The following is an 18,025-nucleotide window of genomic DNA, read 5'->3' as shown; positions in this document are numbered from 1 at the left end:
CATGTGTGTGTATGTACGTGTGTGTGTGTGTGTGTGTGTGTGTGTGTGTGTGTGTGTGTGTGTGTGTGTGTGTGTGTGTGTGTGTGTGTGTGTGTGTGTGTGTGAATACACTGTTTAGTGTAAATGCAAGGCTCTGTGAGAGTAAGTGGGTGTGTTCAAGTGTTTAGGGACCGTGCATGTGTGTGTGTGTGTGTGTGTGTGTGTGTGTGTGTGTGTGTGTGTGTGTGTGTGTGTGTGTGTGTGTGTGTGTGTGTGTGTGCATGTGTGTGTGTGTGTGTGTGTGTGTGTGTGTGTGTGTGCGTGTGTGTGCGTGTGTGTGTGTGTGTGTGTGTGTGTGTGTGTGTGTGTGTGTGTGTGCATGTGTGTGTGTGTGTGTGTGTGTGTGTGTGTGTGTGCGTGTGTGTGCGTGTGTGTGCGTGTGTGTGTGTGTGTGTGTGTGTGCACGTGTGTATGTGTATGTATGTGTGTGTGTGTGTACATGTGTATGTGTATGTATGTGTGTGTGTGTATGTACGTGTGTGTGTGTATGTATGTATGTATGTATGTATGTATGTATGTATGTATGTATGTATGTATGTGTGTGTGTGTGTGTGTTTATGTATGTATGTGTGTGTGTGTGTATATATATTTATATGGACCTATGAACCTTGTAGGGCCCAGGCCCTACCTACTTTTGAACATCAAACATGTAAAACATGTTTGTATCCATCCATCATATGTCATACACTGCTTGCTCTTGTCAGAGCTTGGGAACAGACAGTAAAGGGAGAGAACGGATTATATCCATTCCCATTTCAGAATGTCAGATACATCAGCCAATCAAATTGTTTTCTTTCTATGAGGCAGGCGTAATGTATAAGTTGGGGTGCTGATGGGCTCGACCAATTAAAAATGCATTCCATGGTCCATGGTATATATGAAAGAATATATATACACATTTGTATGGCGATTCTTCATTCAGGGACACGGTTGAGCCATCAGATGAAAGTCTTCAAATCTGGTTGTGTTGACATTTTCATGACATGGACAGGAATAAATTGGGGTATTTTATTTTGTCAGCACAAATTTTCATCTAATTAGCCTCTAAATATCAAAACCACTCTATTTGAAACTAACATCTGAAATATAGGCCTATTACAAATCACCAGCACAACAAAAGTCCATGTGAATATATACTCATGCAATAGTCTATACATGTGGAAATCTGTAGTGTGAAGTTTGTGAACTTCAGCAACTTTACTTGTTCAGTGTGTTGATACATTTAATGTCATTAACGAGATATAATATTTTTTTACAAGAGCTCTAGATTTGATCTATTACTACATGCACCAATACTTGTCTTAAATGTCTACCCAATCTGCATCACTATGAATCAACCATATTGTTTGCATGATTTTCAGTGCCTTGGTTCTAAAAGGTATCCGTTAGACTTTGACTTTTTTTGAACAACTACTTTAGCTATTTCTGTGACATACAAGATTAGGTTGGAATAGACCTGAAAATGACAAATGACAAAACTTTAAAAAGTTTGTATTGCCATTTTTCCTTTGTCATAATCTGACTCATAAATCATTCTGTCATGTTGCAGTCTAGTGTAATTCGTCATCAACAACAATAACAAATGATTACTGATGTCAGATGTCAGATAAGGTGTAAAATATTGTGCAAAATGTTATTGCAAGGGTAAACATGAATGTCCTAGCCAAAACTTTCTAGAACTACTCAAAATTGGCTATAGATCAGTTCAAATGTGCAGACAATCCTCATTTTCTTTTGCTTGCAGGACATGTTAAACTCCCCTAAACCCAGTTCGTATCATACCCATGCACTATAGCACACAGCTTGGGTATGATGCAACCCTGAGTCTTTGGAAGATGGATCACAGAAGCACCACAGAAGCATGGCACTCACATGAATCTTCTGTTCTGTTTGTCATTCTCCACTGATGAATCTTCGAATAAATCATAACTAACTAGCTCACTACCTTAGATTCATTTAGAACACATATGCTGCTTCATACATAATTTAGTAATCACTATTTACTTTACCTTGAAGAAATGAAAGACAGTTAATTGCACATTCAATACATATTAGATGACATAATTATACATTTACGTAAGATTTTGTATCATTTAAACTTTGTAGATATTGAAAAGTGCAATAACGCAATGTTGAAATTCTACAACTACTATAATACACAGTGTTACAGTATAAGAACGCTAGACAATGAGAATGACACAATCACCAAATGAAATGACCTGTATATTTACTGTAAATTCAAAATTAGGTTTGTATGGTTTAAAAAGCACCTGTAACCCACCTGAGAAAACCGAATAGAAAAAGCGAAAGAAAGAAGCCCATGGTTAGCAGCAGAGGAAAGGAAGGAGAGACTGATGAAAGAAAGGTGGTAAGCAGCAGAGGAAAGGAAGGAGAGACTGATGAATGAAGGGGGGAACTGACATGTATAAGAGGAGGGAGGAGAAAGGGGGCTCACGACTTAACATTTAACCACTTCTTCATCCCTTACCCAGATTATCCATCTGACTCGCGATCTGCGCATTTGCTAATGAGATAAACCACCGGTTTGTACGTCCTCCATGCTAAAAGTCCAGAGGGCTAAACCACAGGTCCACAGGGGCTCTCCAGGATTTGAGGGATTGAGGAGGTAAATCTTGTTGCCAGATTATATGTGATCCCTGCTCCAAGGGCAATTTAAGAATCAGATTTACCCTTGCCGTGATGCTCCACACTAAACTAAGGCTACGGAAGCAAAGATTTGTCACGGAAGATGAGCAATAGGTCAAGCAGTGTGACGAGCTTACCATATTGTCAGTATTATTACCATATTCAACCATTTGAGGAATAAGATTGCTTTTAAAGCCCTATCAACTGTTTTCATTGGACTGAAAATGGGTGCTCAGACTCAAATGCTTTATGAGACACTGAAAGTAAAGCAAAATGAAAATCAACAACAATCTGGAGTAAGTCTGAAGTCTAAGTTAATGTTTGTTTTCCTGGGAAACTGTTGCAGGTATGACATGACTCTGGCTGGTCACTTTGAAAGATATTCTGTGATGAGTTAGGGTTCACTGATCATACACAGTGTTTTAAGAGCTAAGATTAGAGCCTGAGATTGAATCATTTTAAGAGGGCTCTTTATGGTCTCATATGGGCACTTCTATAAAATAATCAGTTGTAAGAAAAGTAAGAGCCAAAGAGCCAAATAAGATTGAAGATAAGATCTATTGCACTCAACTGACAATGGATTTCCCCTAAAATGGTGATTGGTGAATTGGTAAATGCATCCATTTTAATAATATTCTCATCTCAGTTTATGCTATCTATGTTGCAGTCCGTGATTCAGTTTTGCAAAAGATTGTGCTCAACAGCCATTCAAATGACACCCCTCCCTTACATGCCCCTAAAGCACTGTGTTGATAGGCTGGGGTTGTCAAACACTGATCGGACAGCTAAAGGACTGTGAGGAGCAATTAGCTGAATCTGACAAAAAGTATTTGGGATAGGAATCGTGGACAGTACCTTTAAGTGTTTCCTTAAAACTTAAAAATATCCATAGCACCATTCCTGTAAGGCATGCACAGCAATACTATCACATTGACACAGTGCACACCAATACTATCACATTGACCCAGTGCACAGCAATACTATCACATTGACACAGTGAACAGCAATACTATCACATTGACACAGTGGACAGCAATACTATCACATTGACCCAGTGCACAGCAATACTATCACATTGACACAGTGAACAGCAATACTATCACATTGACACAGTGCACAGCAATACTATCACATTGACACAGTGCACAGCAATACTATCACATTGACACAGTGCACAGCAATACTATCACATTGACACAGTGGACAGCAATACTATCACATTGACACAGTGGACAGCAATACTATCACATTGACACAGTGGACAGCAATACTATCACATTGACCCAGTGCACAGCAATACTATCACATTGACACAGTGGACAGCAATACTATCACATTGACACAGTGCACAGCAGTACTATCACATTGACACACAGCAGAACTAGTATATTTTTGTCTGAAACTAGCAAACTAACTAGCGAACAGTGTAACAATAGCATAGCTGGCACTGCTAAAAGCTAGGAGTTTGACAAAATGATATTTGAGTGGTACATATGGTGATATAATGATAGGTGAGTTTACCTCTCCTTCACATGAAAGGAGATGTTATACAGTAAATCTACCTATAAAACAAAACTTTAACTAAACTTAACAGTCCTTCATAATGTTGTTTTAAATGTTACAATATGTGTAATTGTGTTAATAAAATGAAAAGGTTTTTATAAAACCAAGAAATTAACCTTCACTGTACATCCCCTTAATTCGAGAGAAATAAAGGTACATTTAGTACGGGATTGTTGTTATGATCATGTCATGCACAGCAACATGTAGTTTTTGTCATCAAGAAGGAAGATATTTAGAGACTAACTGCCATGATTTCAGTTCAGAGGGATATCTGTCTGGCAACTTGGTCTTTGCGTCAGGGGTCTATATTCATTGAATTGCATTTACCAGAGAAATGTAAACAACTGCCAAATGGCCCTGAGATAGAGCACCATTGCACAATATGGCAGAACTTTTATGTGAACAAAATGATTGTGTGATGGCATGATCATAGTGAAGTGCATTTTGCATGTTGTGCCACAAAAGTATGAATGTTGGCTTAGAATATCTATTACGTGGACAGAATGACTTTTGTCTCTAGAGGTAATTATCTATTTTGTCCACAAAGGGACAAGTGCATTTGGCCTTTTGTCCACAAAATGAAAAGCAGTCATGTACAACATGAATAAACTGTACACAAAAGAAGGCCCTCTCTTCAGTATTTTGTGGACTCAATGCTAACACGTTTGTGTTTTTTGTGAACAAAAGGCATTACGGTGTTACATGGTTTCGTAATAAATTCATGCGCTCGTATCACAGAATGCATTCTGTCTACGAAAAAAAGGTCTGTTACACTTGGCGCCCCATAAAATACAACATAGCCTTTTCGTTATCTTTTTTATAAAAATGACTTTAATTGTACTACTGTACACCATCATACATTGGTGTCCAACCATTCAATTACATTTGTATGCTTCACAGGATCACAAAGGTTTTGTAAAACATAAGGCATTTACACCATAGTTATCAACAATATTCAAGGCTTTAAGGAGAGCCTCAAAGACCTTGACAAAAAGTCTTCTTATCCCCTCCTTCCCCTTTCTTAACTAATTGGATTAGTCAGGTACTATAGTGTTAAAGGGTAGAGAGTTACAAGCATTCGCTAATCCAAACATTTGCTCCTGGAAGATGATCAGGATTTACAAGATCTTTCCCTCATTTCTCTCTAAGTGGTTTATAGTCCTATATAAAGAGTATTCCCCCGCTGCCCTGGTGCATTTCTCATGGTTGCAGTTGACACGTGCAGGCAGCCGTAAAGATGTCTAAGGACTTCTACCTATACGAGAACATCTCAAAAATCAGTCCTTTTGAGGGCCCACAGTATCACTTGGCTCCAAAATGGGTGTTTTATCTCCAGGCCGCGTTCATGGGCTTTGTGTTCTTCTGCGGAACACCACTCAATGCCACCGTGCTGCTCGTCACGGCTAAATACAAGAAACTGCGGCAGCCTCTCAACTACATCTTGGTAAACATCTCTGTTGCAGGTTTGATCTTCGATGTGTTCTCCGTCAGCCAAGTGTTTTTGTCCAGCCTAAGAGGATATTTCTTTCTGGGTCACACGATGTGTGCTCTGGAATCTTCAATGGGAACAATAGCAGGTATATTAGAAGAGCTTCATTCGTATGTTTGTAATGTTGTAATATACTTGCATTGTACTAGCTAAGATATGATTTAGCTATTTATCATCAACATCTCCTTATAGAGCTTTTGGGTAGAAAACTAAAACTTGGAATATAGAATCTAAAAAAAACAATGTGTTACCTTCCAGCCTTGGTAACAGCATGGTCGCTTGCTGTCCTGGCATTTGAGAGGTATTTGGTAATCTGCAAACCACTTGGGAATTTTAAATTTGGGACGAGCCATGCCCTTGCTGGAGTGAGCTTCACCTGGGTGATGGGTGTCGGGTGTGCTGTGCCACCATTCTTCGGCTGGAGCAGGTGGAGTAGACAACATACATGAGATACATTTGTGGTGAAGGATACCAATCTCCAACATCTGACATGCAAATCCTTCTTAGGCCTCTTTGCAGCCAAATGTTATCTGTTATTTACATACATACAAATCTGGCTATACAACTTTTTTCACCTCCCCATTGTTTTCTGCAGGTATATCCCCGAAGGCTTGGGCTGCTCTTGTGGACCGGACTGGTACATGACTGGCACAGAATACAACTCGGAGAGCTACACGTATTTCCTGATGGTTACGTGTTTCTTTGCCCCCCTCCTCTGCATCGTCTTCTCCTACTCACAGCTTCTGGGTGCCTTAAGAGCTGTACGTTCTTCTCCTGATCAGATTCTAAGAAGAGAAACATTCCCGTGGATGAATGAATGGACAGTTTTACAATCTTCCAGGCATAAAATGGGTATCGCTGGGTACACTTCAAATGATGTCTGTGGTTATCCGTTTGTGTTATTTTAGGTGGCAGCTCAGCAGGCTGAATCAGCATCGACCCAGAAGGCAGAGAAAGAGGTGTCCAGGATGATCATTATGATGGTGATGTCTTATCTGATATGTTACACGCCCTATGCAATAGCTGCAATGTACTACACCCTTGATCATGAGTCAGAGAAGGATTACCGTCTGGTTTCCATTCCCGCTCTTTTCTCCAAGAGCTCCTCTGTTTACAACCCCTTTATCTACTGCTTCATGAACAAACAGGTAAGGCTCTGTCCCATCACAAATTCATAGACACAACAGCAGTTAATCCCTCGCCCAGACAACAAACATTTGTCATAATCTCTCATCATTTCTGGCCAGCAGTCGATCATGTCAGTTTCTTTAATCCATCATTGTATTCATCTTTCTTCAGTTCAATGCATGCATTATGGAGACCGTGTTTGGAAAGAAGATTGAGGACGGTTCAGAGGTGTCCAAAACGGAGGTTTCTTCTGTGGCTTAGGATACAATTCAGAACTCCCTTGATACACTCACTTGGAGAAACCAAATTATTCAATTTCGTTCCTTTAATCCGACTTTTAGCACAACACAGAAACCGATGAAGTTAAATTACAAAGTTCAAAAATGTGATTTCTTTGTTGTACATTGAATTTGTATCGAATTGGTCATTCTATGACAGATTTTTAGATTTGGAAGATGTCACATTATTCAAAGACCCAAACTCAGCAAGCCCCAGGCAAGACACTGTGGTGTCCTGATCATGTTGGATATACATGTACATACAATGCTTTGATGACTTAAGAGGTTGAGTGATGGTTTCTCTCGTGAACACTTCAACACAACGTCATTTTTCTATAGGCCTATTTCGTTACAGATATTAGTAAACTGCAATAAGAAAATTTAAAAAAAGAAAAAATAATTTGTTTTCGTGGAACATTTTTCTTTAAAATGTTCAACTTCACAGATGTTTTTGTTGAATGCTGAGCATGTGTCTTTCAAATAAACAGTCAATGTTGACCATTAGTGTTTTATCTAACTGCTGTACAGCAGTATCAGTGATCAACAGCACAGGCACAGAGATACGCTTGCAATAATGAATCCTCAATACAAAGGAGAAACATGACTTAAATGTGATGGTGATGGGAAAAGCTGAATCCAACCCAAATTGAAGACATAAATCAAATGGATTAGCCATTTGTTTCAGCAGTTGTTTTATTGAAAACAGTGTTCTCAGTACCAAAATGCCATGATTGTTTAACTCTCCACTGATGGGTCAATTCACACAGACATTAAACAAAAAGATGAACTTTAAATCAGAATGTGACAGTTCTGGCAAGAAGTTCTTGTAAAGAATTCAATTGAATCCTTTCTGTTTTCAGATTATTTCATGTTTCATACAATCTTGTAACTATTGCGAGTCTTGTGCATCTGGGTAAATTCAAGTGTCGTGTTTCCATTGAGTAAGTGTTCTGACTACATCGTAGTGGTCACTTCAACTGAGAACTGTTCCGATCAAATTGAGTTGTTGTTGTTGTTTACAAAGGTGTCAACAGTAGTAAAAGATAACAAAGAGGTGCCACAAGAACGTACAGGAGGTGGGGGGATCCATACAGAGTCCAACAAAATAAACAGGGTTTCTGAGTTTCAGCATATGACAAACTGTCTTTAGAGTCTACATAAAAACTGAAAACTGAACATTTCAAATGAACACTGAGTTTAAAGTTGTGTAACACTGCCTGTAATAGTAAGCTAAACCAATGTCCACTTGGTTACAGGTTACAAAATACACAAAATAATGTATGTTCATACATAAATCCAACAAAAACATCAGAATCAATCTAAATCAAATTGTTTAGTGTTGTAACAGGACCTCATATAAAATAAATTATGTTCAGTAACAAAACAACTTTAAAAACGCTTGTAATTCACAAAACAGAAACCAAAAAACAAAAAATTAAAACTCATCATGCCTTACTAATGCTTCTCCAAAATCTGTAGCTTGACTTCCAACAAACAAGTCATATTTGTTAAGGATCTCTTCTTTGGCGAGTTTTCCATCCTAAAAACAGAAAGAAAGAAAGCGATGAGGATCACACAGGAATGCAACTTGGATCTCCACACTGGCTAACTATAGAATTGTTTCATGTCAGCAAAACACATTTATTAAGGATACATGTTCCATCCCTTGCAAGACCAAATGAAACCCCACCTTGTTGGAGTCCGATTCATATACAAGGTGTTTAGCTTCGGCCTCAGCATGGTCGTAGTCAGCTGGAAGGATCCAGTCCATAGTCTCCTCCCTATCCATCTTCCCATCCTTGTTTTTGTCCCTGAATTCGGAAAACTGCTCCCGCTCCGTGGCCACCCAGTCTGGCTCATCCATCTCATCCTCATGATTGTACATGTCACCTAGGAGACAAAGATGTCAGGAAATGTCAGCACAGATTACTAGGAAGTACAAGTGCTGCTGAAAGAGCTCCTCTGTTGGTAGAAGCTTTCAACCAACCTCCAATAATCACACAGTAAGGAACAATGAACTGATACTGGTGTGTCTGCAATTTTCTGATCACAATTAGTATGCTCGAATAAGACCAAATCAAAATGGCCATTTTTAACCAGTTGACAAGCATCACGCCCACCCTTCTATTTAATAGGACAACCACTTTTTGGACAAAGATCAAGTATGAGAAATCTAATAAACAACATCATACCAGCAGTCTCATCATGGGGTGTTCTTAAATTAACCAAGCAGTACCAGAATTTATAGGAGTTCACATTTCAGCTAAAGTAAGCCAGTTTGATGTAAGATGCACCATCCTCATAAACAACAGATGTATAATAGAATTATTTATAAATGTATAATACATACATAGATCTATACATAGTTGAAAGATATAAGCCTGTAGTCTACAATAGGTTGTTATTAATGTACAGTCAGTATTTCACCACACCACAAATAAATCTTATGACTGGCTTTTCAACCAAACAGTTCTGAAGAGAAAGTGCAACAAGTTTCAAAGGCATTTAAACACCAACATAGGTTAATTCGGAACACTGAACAATGACATGCCATACTTAATGTAGCATCATTGCAGTATTACTCTGATGAATTCATGAGACTGATGACCTGACTCATTCATTGGTTGCCCCATCGGAGGCCTCACTTCCTGGTTTCAGTGAACACTACCAGGCAAAGACAGGAAATGCTGTTGCTGACTCAACAGCTCCAGTTATTACTGCTGACAAGCCTACACTAGCCAAATATGTGGATATAGTAACTATTTGGCACTCTTTTGAAGAAGAGCCCCATTTCAACTGACAACTGCACTAATTGGCCACTAGGAAATAATGTTTTGTCCCATCAGATTAGTACAGACTTGTGCATTGACAAAAGTAGTGTCTGAGATATCCATGTTCACATGTCTTCCTCCCATGGCCTCTCATAACTAATGAAACCTACCCTGACTGTTAACATTATGTAGGTTTGTACCATTTTTAAAGTAGGTATGGAGCTAGTTGTTTTGTATTCATTCATTGATTATTGATCTTGTATGGCCATGTGAGAAATAAACACACCTGTGAATCCCACTAGCCATCCAGGCTATTCACTTCTCCGTTTTAAGCTCCATGTCAGAACCCCACAAAAATGGAGGAACAGCTCTGACAGCACAACGTCACCATACATATCAAGCAAGCTGGTTTCTATCAGTGCCAACTGTACTGGTCTTTGCAAAGCAAATCTATAGACTGATAGCTTTCCAGTTTTAGCTACTTTTAGGCCGTGGGCTCTGTGGGACGCCTTGAGACAATGTCAATAGTTGATGGCGCTAAATAAATGAATAAAATTGAACTGCATAGTTTGGGGGTGGGGGGGGGGGCTCCACAATGCCTCTATAATACTACAGACTACACAAATCAACACAAACAAATGACCCTGATTTAGTTTGACTTTCATTAGGATTATGAGTTGATGGGGTACTACATGGCTGAGGTGTCGCTTGCTGATGGCCAGAATGTAGCACACCCAAGCATGCACATCACAATGACACATGACACTGGTGCATATTCAATACTGTAAAGGAACAGCAGCACTGTCAAATGTCTCTGTTGCATCTCTTTCTACCACCAGCATTTCATCAGCAATACAACTATAGTCCAATGAATCTTACAAGCATAGAGTAAGATGAATGTACTGTTTCACATACACATACTGTACATGTATGAGTAAACAGATAATGCTTTAGCAAACAGAAGGAACTCCATACTGCAGCATTCTAAAATACTGCATCTTATCCATTGGCCCCATTACTTACCAATATACTCGTCCAAATCAATGAATCCATCGCCATTTTTGTCAATGTCTTCCATTGTTTCCTAGGGTTAAGAAAACAGAGACTGCATTTAGTTGTTCAGACTAAGTCATTCTGCAATATGCCATAACAATTTGTACAGACTAAACATTGTCACTTACCATCACCACGATCTCCTTCATATGATCATACTCCTCAGGGTGAAGGAAGGCGGTGAACTCCTCCTTATCAGCGATGTGGTCTCCGTTCTTATCAGCCATTTGGAAACGCCTCTCGTCCCTGGCCATCATCTGCTTGTAGTTGTAGCCATCATCAGGCTCTGGGTCCTCTGTGGGATCATAATGCATTTAAACCAACCAACTAAACACCAGGAAACAGACTCACATTCTTGGGATTAGTAAAATGTGAGGACTAGAAAGACTGGAACAACTGTAGCCAAGTGCGTGACATGATGATTAGATGAACGCTTCAGCACAATATTCTCACAACCTTCCCTCTCACCTAGGTAGGTGCCATAAGTGACATTCTTGTACTCATCCCAGGAGATCATGCCATCATTGTTGAGATCAAAGTCGTTCCACTGCCTGTCCACATTTTCATAAATGTACTTTTTCTGAGCTTTCTTGATCCAGGCTTTGAGCTCTGCTTCTGTCACGAAGCCATCCTGATCAGCATCAATTTTGTCCACAATTTTGCTGTGAGTAAGAGATCAGAACAAAGATGATTAACGAGAAAAGAAAACTCTTAAAAACACAACACTACATTAACAGATTACCTTCATCCAAAGCTTTCAACAGTTTCAAAAAGACCTCAAGCCCTAGAGTTTATATGCTCACTATGCCTCACAAAGGCGTTACACGAATGACAGTGGTAACACATGCAGAATGCACATTCAAATGCAGTGGATTAGCATATTAATCATTTATGGCTATGTTTGTGTCCACACAATGCAATACTATTCTGGGCTAACACTTAGGTCATTCTATCATCCCTGTGAAACGATGACTTATTTCTATTTCCAAATTCTATTTCATACTAATACAAAGCTGAACAGGAAGTGTAGAAATGCAGGTCTGCTAATCCCAAATCTTTCTGTATACATCAGTAATATTGTGATCTTTTGATGTTTGACATAATTTGTGCATGTACATCCATTTTGCTCAAATAATAAACTTCCCACAGCTGTGTTTCTTACCCTAGCCTGTCTTTGCTCTCCTCAGGAGTGAGATCATCAAAGGTCTTAGCCTCAGCTTCTCCCAGGAAGGCGTCATGATCATACTCAAAATTATCTGCGTCATCATGCTCCTTACTGCTCAGCATGGGATCATGATGGGTGCGATCCTTCTTCTCGGTTGGTTTGCTGGTGGCGTAGACCACACAAAGGGCAAAACACATCAATAATGGCCTTATCTCCATCCTCAGGACCTGGACATGGTACACACAGAGAAACATCAACATCAAAACAGGCACATTGGTTGAAAAAGTTCGAAAATTATAATAAAACAGCTCACCACTATCCAATTTCCAAGGCCTAAGAATGCCAAACAGTTACTCTTGACTGAACTTTCATTTACAACTCTCACCCACAGCAGCTCAATTTCTCAACTGAGACATGAAAACAACAATGTGACAAAAGGACATGGGAAGGAAAACGTTATTTTCAGTAGTGCAACAGGAAACCATAAAATCTTCAGTGCTGGTACAGGAAATAAGGGTGACAGTGCAGCAGTGGACGAGCCAAGTTTGGATCTTATCTTGGTTAAGTAGGGGGTCATGTACTGTATGCACCCCGACGCACAGCGGAGTACTTTTGCTGTTCCAGTTGTTCCAGTCTTACTAGTCCTCACAGTTTACTAATCCCAAAAATGTGAGTCCGTTTCCTGGTGTTTAGTTTGTTGGCTTAAATGTCTTCTGATCTCACAGAGGATCCAGAGGAACTTTTTGGAACATTCTGAAGAGCCGTATAATAACTAAGGTTGACAACTTTCAAGTGTACAACTGCAACAGTGAGTTTGGTTTGTATTGTAGGCTTCAATTATTAAATACACCACTGGTTGCTCACATTAAATACTACCCTAGACTACGTTTACAATGTTGATAACCTACAACTAATAATGCGTCTTTTCACAGTCTGCACTCTAGAGCCCCCCTAGGTGGTGGTGGTGTTTTTTTAGTTTTTTTTTTGTCTTTAAGCTTTACACAGACTATTTTTGTAGCCTGTGCCCTTTAGTTACCATAGGTGTTAAAGCTGGCTGACCGTTTGCTACTGCAGACAACGGACCATCTTTATTTGGGGTTTCAATATTCCAATATCGCAGAAAATAATCTAGATGGTACCCAGTCACATACGATGGACAAACCTTTCGCATTGTAAACGGTCATGTAGATTGAGGTACCTTGAAATTAGTCTTGTAAGTGACCCCACGGTTTCCCCAAGAGTTTTTTTTCGACCAACGTCAGGTTTGCTACATGAGCTGAATGGCGATTTTTTTAAACAGAATGGTTGCTCTAACAAGGAGAGGCAGACAAATCAACAAGGAATGAAACAGTCAACCGATCCAAAGCAAGAGGCCGGAAAGTCCTGCGATAGTAATACAACAAAGTACACAGTAAAACTGTCGGCGTCGCGGCCAGCAGTCAATGGACCAGGGTCACTTTTAGCAACTCAAACAGCTGTGAATGAAAGGGTGACGTTAGGCCTATTGCACATCATACAATGTTCCCTACTTGAATGTGGCAGAATATTAGGGCATTGTGCCGGACCTGTAAATGGCCCAGTCATCGACAACCAATCGGGACAAGAGACCAGACACGCAAAAATGCCACGCAATATCAAGCGTTTCTCGTAGGAAATATGATCATTTTACTTACCGGGGTGATTGTTTTCTGTTCAAAGAACGATGCTTCGGTTAGATGAACACCCAATACATGCACACCCCTGAATCGCTCTATTTCCTTGAGAGTGGAAACTAGTATCCAATGATATTGCAGACTGAACTGTATTGCTTTTTCATTGGTCCACTTCAGCAAGTCGGCGAGGGTATGCAATTGCAGCCTATGTTTTTATTAAGCGATGAACCAACGCAACTGTTTTCATTGGTTTGTCTTTCAAGTCGCTGTTTCCTTTAACCAATCGGAATGGGTTGATGCATGTAAACGATTTTGGAGTTGCGTACAATGTCTTAAATAAATGTTGTCTCATTCTGAGACGTCTGATTGGTCAGGAGTTGCCACGTATCCAAATTCAAGACATTTGTCAGGTCTAACCATGCTGCAATCTATGTGTAACTGTTAGGCGTGTTGACAGGTACAGTTTTCTAACCATATAAGCCTTTTTAGTTTAGCCTTGATAATGTTTTAAAGTTTAAAAGGCCCACAATAGTCTGCTTTGGCTGATAAAATATTAGCAGCTAAACAAAAGTTGTTCATGACATTAGAAAGCTCCCAAGGTCAAAAATGATTTGGTTAATTAAAGACTGATGTTACGCACTGGTAACATCTATACAAATGTTGGGGGTTGGTGAAGATTAGTGAAGATGTATAAATGAATCAAGAAAATGTAAAGCAAAAGGCAAATCGATGGGCCATTTGTCTGTAACTCCAGTTGACCACCTGAAAACCAACGAGCTAAAGGCCAGTTGACCACCTGAAAACCAACGAGCTAAAGGCCAGTTGACCACCTGAAAACCAACGAGCTAAAGGCCAGTTGACCACCTGAAAACCAACGAGCTAAAGGCCAGTGGACCACCTGAAAACCAACGAGCTAAAGGCCAGTGGAGCGACTGAAAACCAACGAGCTAAAGGCTAGTGGACCACCTGAAAACCAACGAGCTAAAGGCCAGTGAACCACCTGAAAACCAACGAGCTAAAGGCCGGTGGAGCGCCAGCTCAGTCCCCTGTGGTCCACTGGCCTTTTGCTATCTGGGAACATGCGCATGCCATCTGATGGAGATCATTTCCAAACACTGTTAATGACTTGAGAATATAATAATCAATTGCCTTGTAATATTAATTACCTTATGTGAATCATGTACTTTTCTGTGTTTCTGCGTGTGTGTAACTTAGAATATTAGGTGCCACTTAGTCTGCATATCTACAAGAGCATGTTTAGACCAGAGGTGATAAGCTTCTTCCGACCTTGCAAAACTTCCATCCTTGCCTCAGATGTCAGAGATCCACCACGTAGTTATCCCTGCTGAAAACTAAACTTCTGTCTATATAAACCTTGTGCGATGTGTTTAGCCTTGCTTCACTTTCAGCCTTGTGCTGGGAGTGAGCCCGATTGCAATCGTTCTTGTTGTTTGTCTAATAAATATACTTACAGTATATGCAGCTCCGGAGTCCTGAGGTAACTAGGGTGAATTTTCACCTAACACCATCCACTATGGTTAAATGGAACAGGACAATCTCTGTGGTTGGTTTAGGGAAAATCAGCCCTGGACTTTTTGTCCCAAATAGGCCCATAACAACCACCGCACAGACCTATAGCATGGCTGTATTAATACTTTCTCACAATACTATTACTTCCCAGATAGCATAAGACCAGTGGACCTAAAGTTGCTAAGGTATAACATTCACTATGGTTCAACAGTTACTTCAATATTGTACCATCAGTGTGTTCTTCAAAGAGATTTGTGTTGTTTGGCTGCAAGCCTTTTATTTTGATAATCACACAGGCCAGAAACACTGATTGAGAGAAACGGGAGACAGGTCTAGCTTTGACAAAACAAAGATTCTTACGGTGCACACATAACGCTAACTAACACAGGCGCTAATACACAGGCATTACAGCATAACACACGGACTAAATGATTAACAGTCATACACGCTTACATTGGTCACAAAAAGGAGACATGGGCAACATTCTAAATTGGAACATTTACACATAAACAGAACACTGGCTCTCTCTTAAACGTACGGCATGCTTGGAGTCATTTACAGTCTCTTACTTTGGGCGTGTGGAAGCTTCACTAACCCCCCGCACATTACACAGCCCCCACCTAGCGGGTTAGTTGTACCCACCAACCCAGGCGTTCAACACAAAGTGTCTGAGGTGCTGGGGATGCTGACGCTGTCGTTGAGAGCGCCCTGTTGGGTCCATCAGTGGCTTGTGGAGAAGGAGTAGGGGTAGGAGACAAAGCCTCAGTCTCTGAGTCTCTGTCTGGAGGAGCCGAGGGCCAGTAAGGGTCTCAATGGAGTACCACTGTCCCGTTCCATCTGACCAGCTGCATACATTTACATTTAGTCATTTAGCAGACGCTTTTATCCAAAGCGACTTACATATGTGCGACTTACAATGTATACACATTTTACATTTTAACTGATGGCACACTGCACATCAGGAGCAATTAGGGGTTCAGTGTCTTGCTCAAGGACACTTCGACAGGGAATCGAACTAGCAACCTTCTGATTACTAAACGACTTCTCTACCACTGTACCACTGTCGCTCCCTACACACAGTCCTCACTCCACTTGAATGCTTGGCCCTTCCACTTCAGTCGATAAAGGGGGCTAGCCATGGTGGCCAAGTGATGGAGATCAGTTCCAAACACTGTAAATGTGCCTTGTATTATTCATTAGTATGTGTCTGTGTGTGAATACACTGTTTAGTTTAAATGCAAGGCTCTGTGAGAGTAAGTGGGTGTGTTCAAGTGTTTAGGGACAGTGCATGTGTGTGTGTGTGTGTGTGTGTGTGTGTGTGTGTGTGTGTGTGTGTGTGTGTGTGTGTGTGTGTGTGTGTGTGTGTGTGTGTCGGTAGCACTAGTAGCACTAACATTACACAAACCATACAAATCTGGAGTTTGTTGGGCTATAAAGGCATAATAAAGGCACAATTTTAATTACAATAGCTCGATTACTGATGTCACAAAGCACTTCTTCCTCCTCAATAACAAGGCAGATATTCTCTGGAGGTTCGTCCTCTGGGACACTTTCTTTGTGCATCACAAACATGTTCATGACACTCTTGGAGGGGCCAAACCCACATCAACATCCTGGTAAAAGTAATAGTAATGACTACATTAAACCATCTTTCCGTTTCAGTCAGTACGTAACAAAGTGGATAACTAGGATTGTCCTCTGTGAAAAGGCACATCCACTTAGGTAATTTCAAGAGCCTATATATTACTACCTTATTTGTGTGCAACACAAACAATGCTCACATCAGAAAAGTATTGATTGGACATTTCTATGGAATCTATCCATTAAATACAGGGTCAAGGAAGAGTTTCTCAATGACATCTGACATGAGAATATGCTGTTTCCCCTATTATTGTACTGGCAGGGCAGCCAAGTCGACTAGGGTCACATCCCAACCTCCCACAATGACATGGACATTTGTTTGACATAAGCATATTTAAAATACCCTTAAATGAACTCACCTGGCCACGACAGTGGATCAGAAGAAACACTGATACTTATGGAGGACACACAAAACAAATGGAGCTTACCAGGTAGTCACTAATAAAGTCACATTCCCCAAAGTACTCAGTCAAACATCGCAAGGCAACCTCTAGTTTTTTCTCAACGGATGCATGACCTGCCTGTAAAGATGTAGGTATGGTTTGTTCAAATGATTTAAAAGTGATAGTTTAATTGCAGTGTTCTGATTCCTCCCTGACGTACTTGTCCAAAATGGTTCGAAGCCTTCTTCCTGTGGCACCTGTTATTTTGGGAGATATTCTCGGCTGTATCCAGTGGTGGCACAAATGCTGGCGGTGCAATGTGAATGACTTTGAGTGTGGACTTATCTTCAATTAGATGAGCGAAGCCATTGTGTCTGGTGGTGAGCAAGGCAAGAGTAAAAAAAGAAGACGGGTCATCTTAAGTTCATATACAGTGAAAGATTCTTTAAATAAAACAGTGACTATGACTATGAATGAAATATACTAATACTAATCATTGCATACATTCTTAACTAGTCCCTGAAGTACTTGAAGAACAAGCTATGTGAATAATGCTCCTTACCCTAACCCTAACCACAATAACAAGCAAATGTGTCTCCTTAGAGCAACCATACACTTTCCTCTTATTTTTTATGTTGCCAAGGGATAGGTATCACCAAGTTGTTGTTGCTGAAGATAATGTCCATT

General features: G+C 40.2%; 2 protein-coding genes across 3 annotated transcripts; one reads left to right on the top strand and one right to left on the bottom strand.

Moving 5' to 3' along the window:
• Positions 1-5,008: 5,008 nt before the first annotated feature.
• opn1sw1 (opsin 1 (cone pigments), short-wave-sensitive 1) lies at positions 5,009-7,621 on the top strand. The gene is made up of 5 exons (XM_012831932.3): positions 5,009-5,825; positions 5,996-6,164; positions 6,333-6,498; positions 6,646-6,885; positions 7,037-7,621. The coding sequence occupies exons 1-5, from the start codon at positions 5,486-5,488 to the stop codon at positions 7,124-7,126; spliced, it is 1,005 nt and encodes a 334-aa protein (XP_012687386.2). The 5' UTR covers positions 5,009-5,485; the 3' UTR covers positions 7,127-7,621.
• A 197-nt stretch (positions 7,622-7,818) lies between these two features.
• Positions 7,819-13,930, bottom strand: calua (calumenin a). 2 transcript variants are annotated; one of them, XM_031583291.2, is made up of 7 exons: positions 13,806-13,930; positions 12,130-12,359; positions 11,436-11,629; positions 11,096-11,262; positions 10,938-10,998; positions 8,834-9,033; positions 7,819-8,683 (listed from the first exon to the last, which is right to left on the bottom strand). In XM_031583291.2, exons 2-7 carry the CDS (start codon positions 12,348-12,350, stop codon positions 8,579-8,581), a joined length of 948 nt encoding a protein of 315 aa, XP_031439151.1. In that variant the 5' UTR covers positions 12,351-12,359; positions 13,806-13,930; the 3' UTR covers positions 7,819-8,578. The 2 variants fall into 2 exon arrangements, with proteins under 2 accessions (XP_031439151.1, XP_031439150.1); XM_031583290.2 differs by lacking the exon at positions 13,806-13,930 and adding an exon at positions 12,446-12,584.
• Positions 13,931-18,025: the final 4,095 nt, after the last annotated feature.

The sequence above is a fragment of the Clupea harengus genome, chromosome 16 (genome assembly GCF_900700415.2).
Source record: "Clupea harengus chromosome 16, Ch_v2.0.2, whole genome shotgun sequence".
Lineage (NCBI taxonomy): Eukaryota > Metazoa > Chordata > Actinopteri > Clupeiformes > Clupeidae > Clupea > Clupea harengus.
The sequence above is the reverse complement of the archived record's forward strand: the minus strand, read 5'-3'. Positions and strand labels throughout refer to the sequence as shown.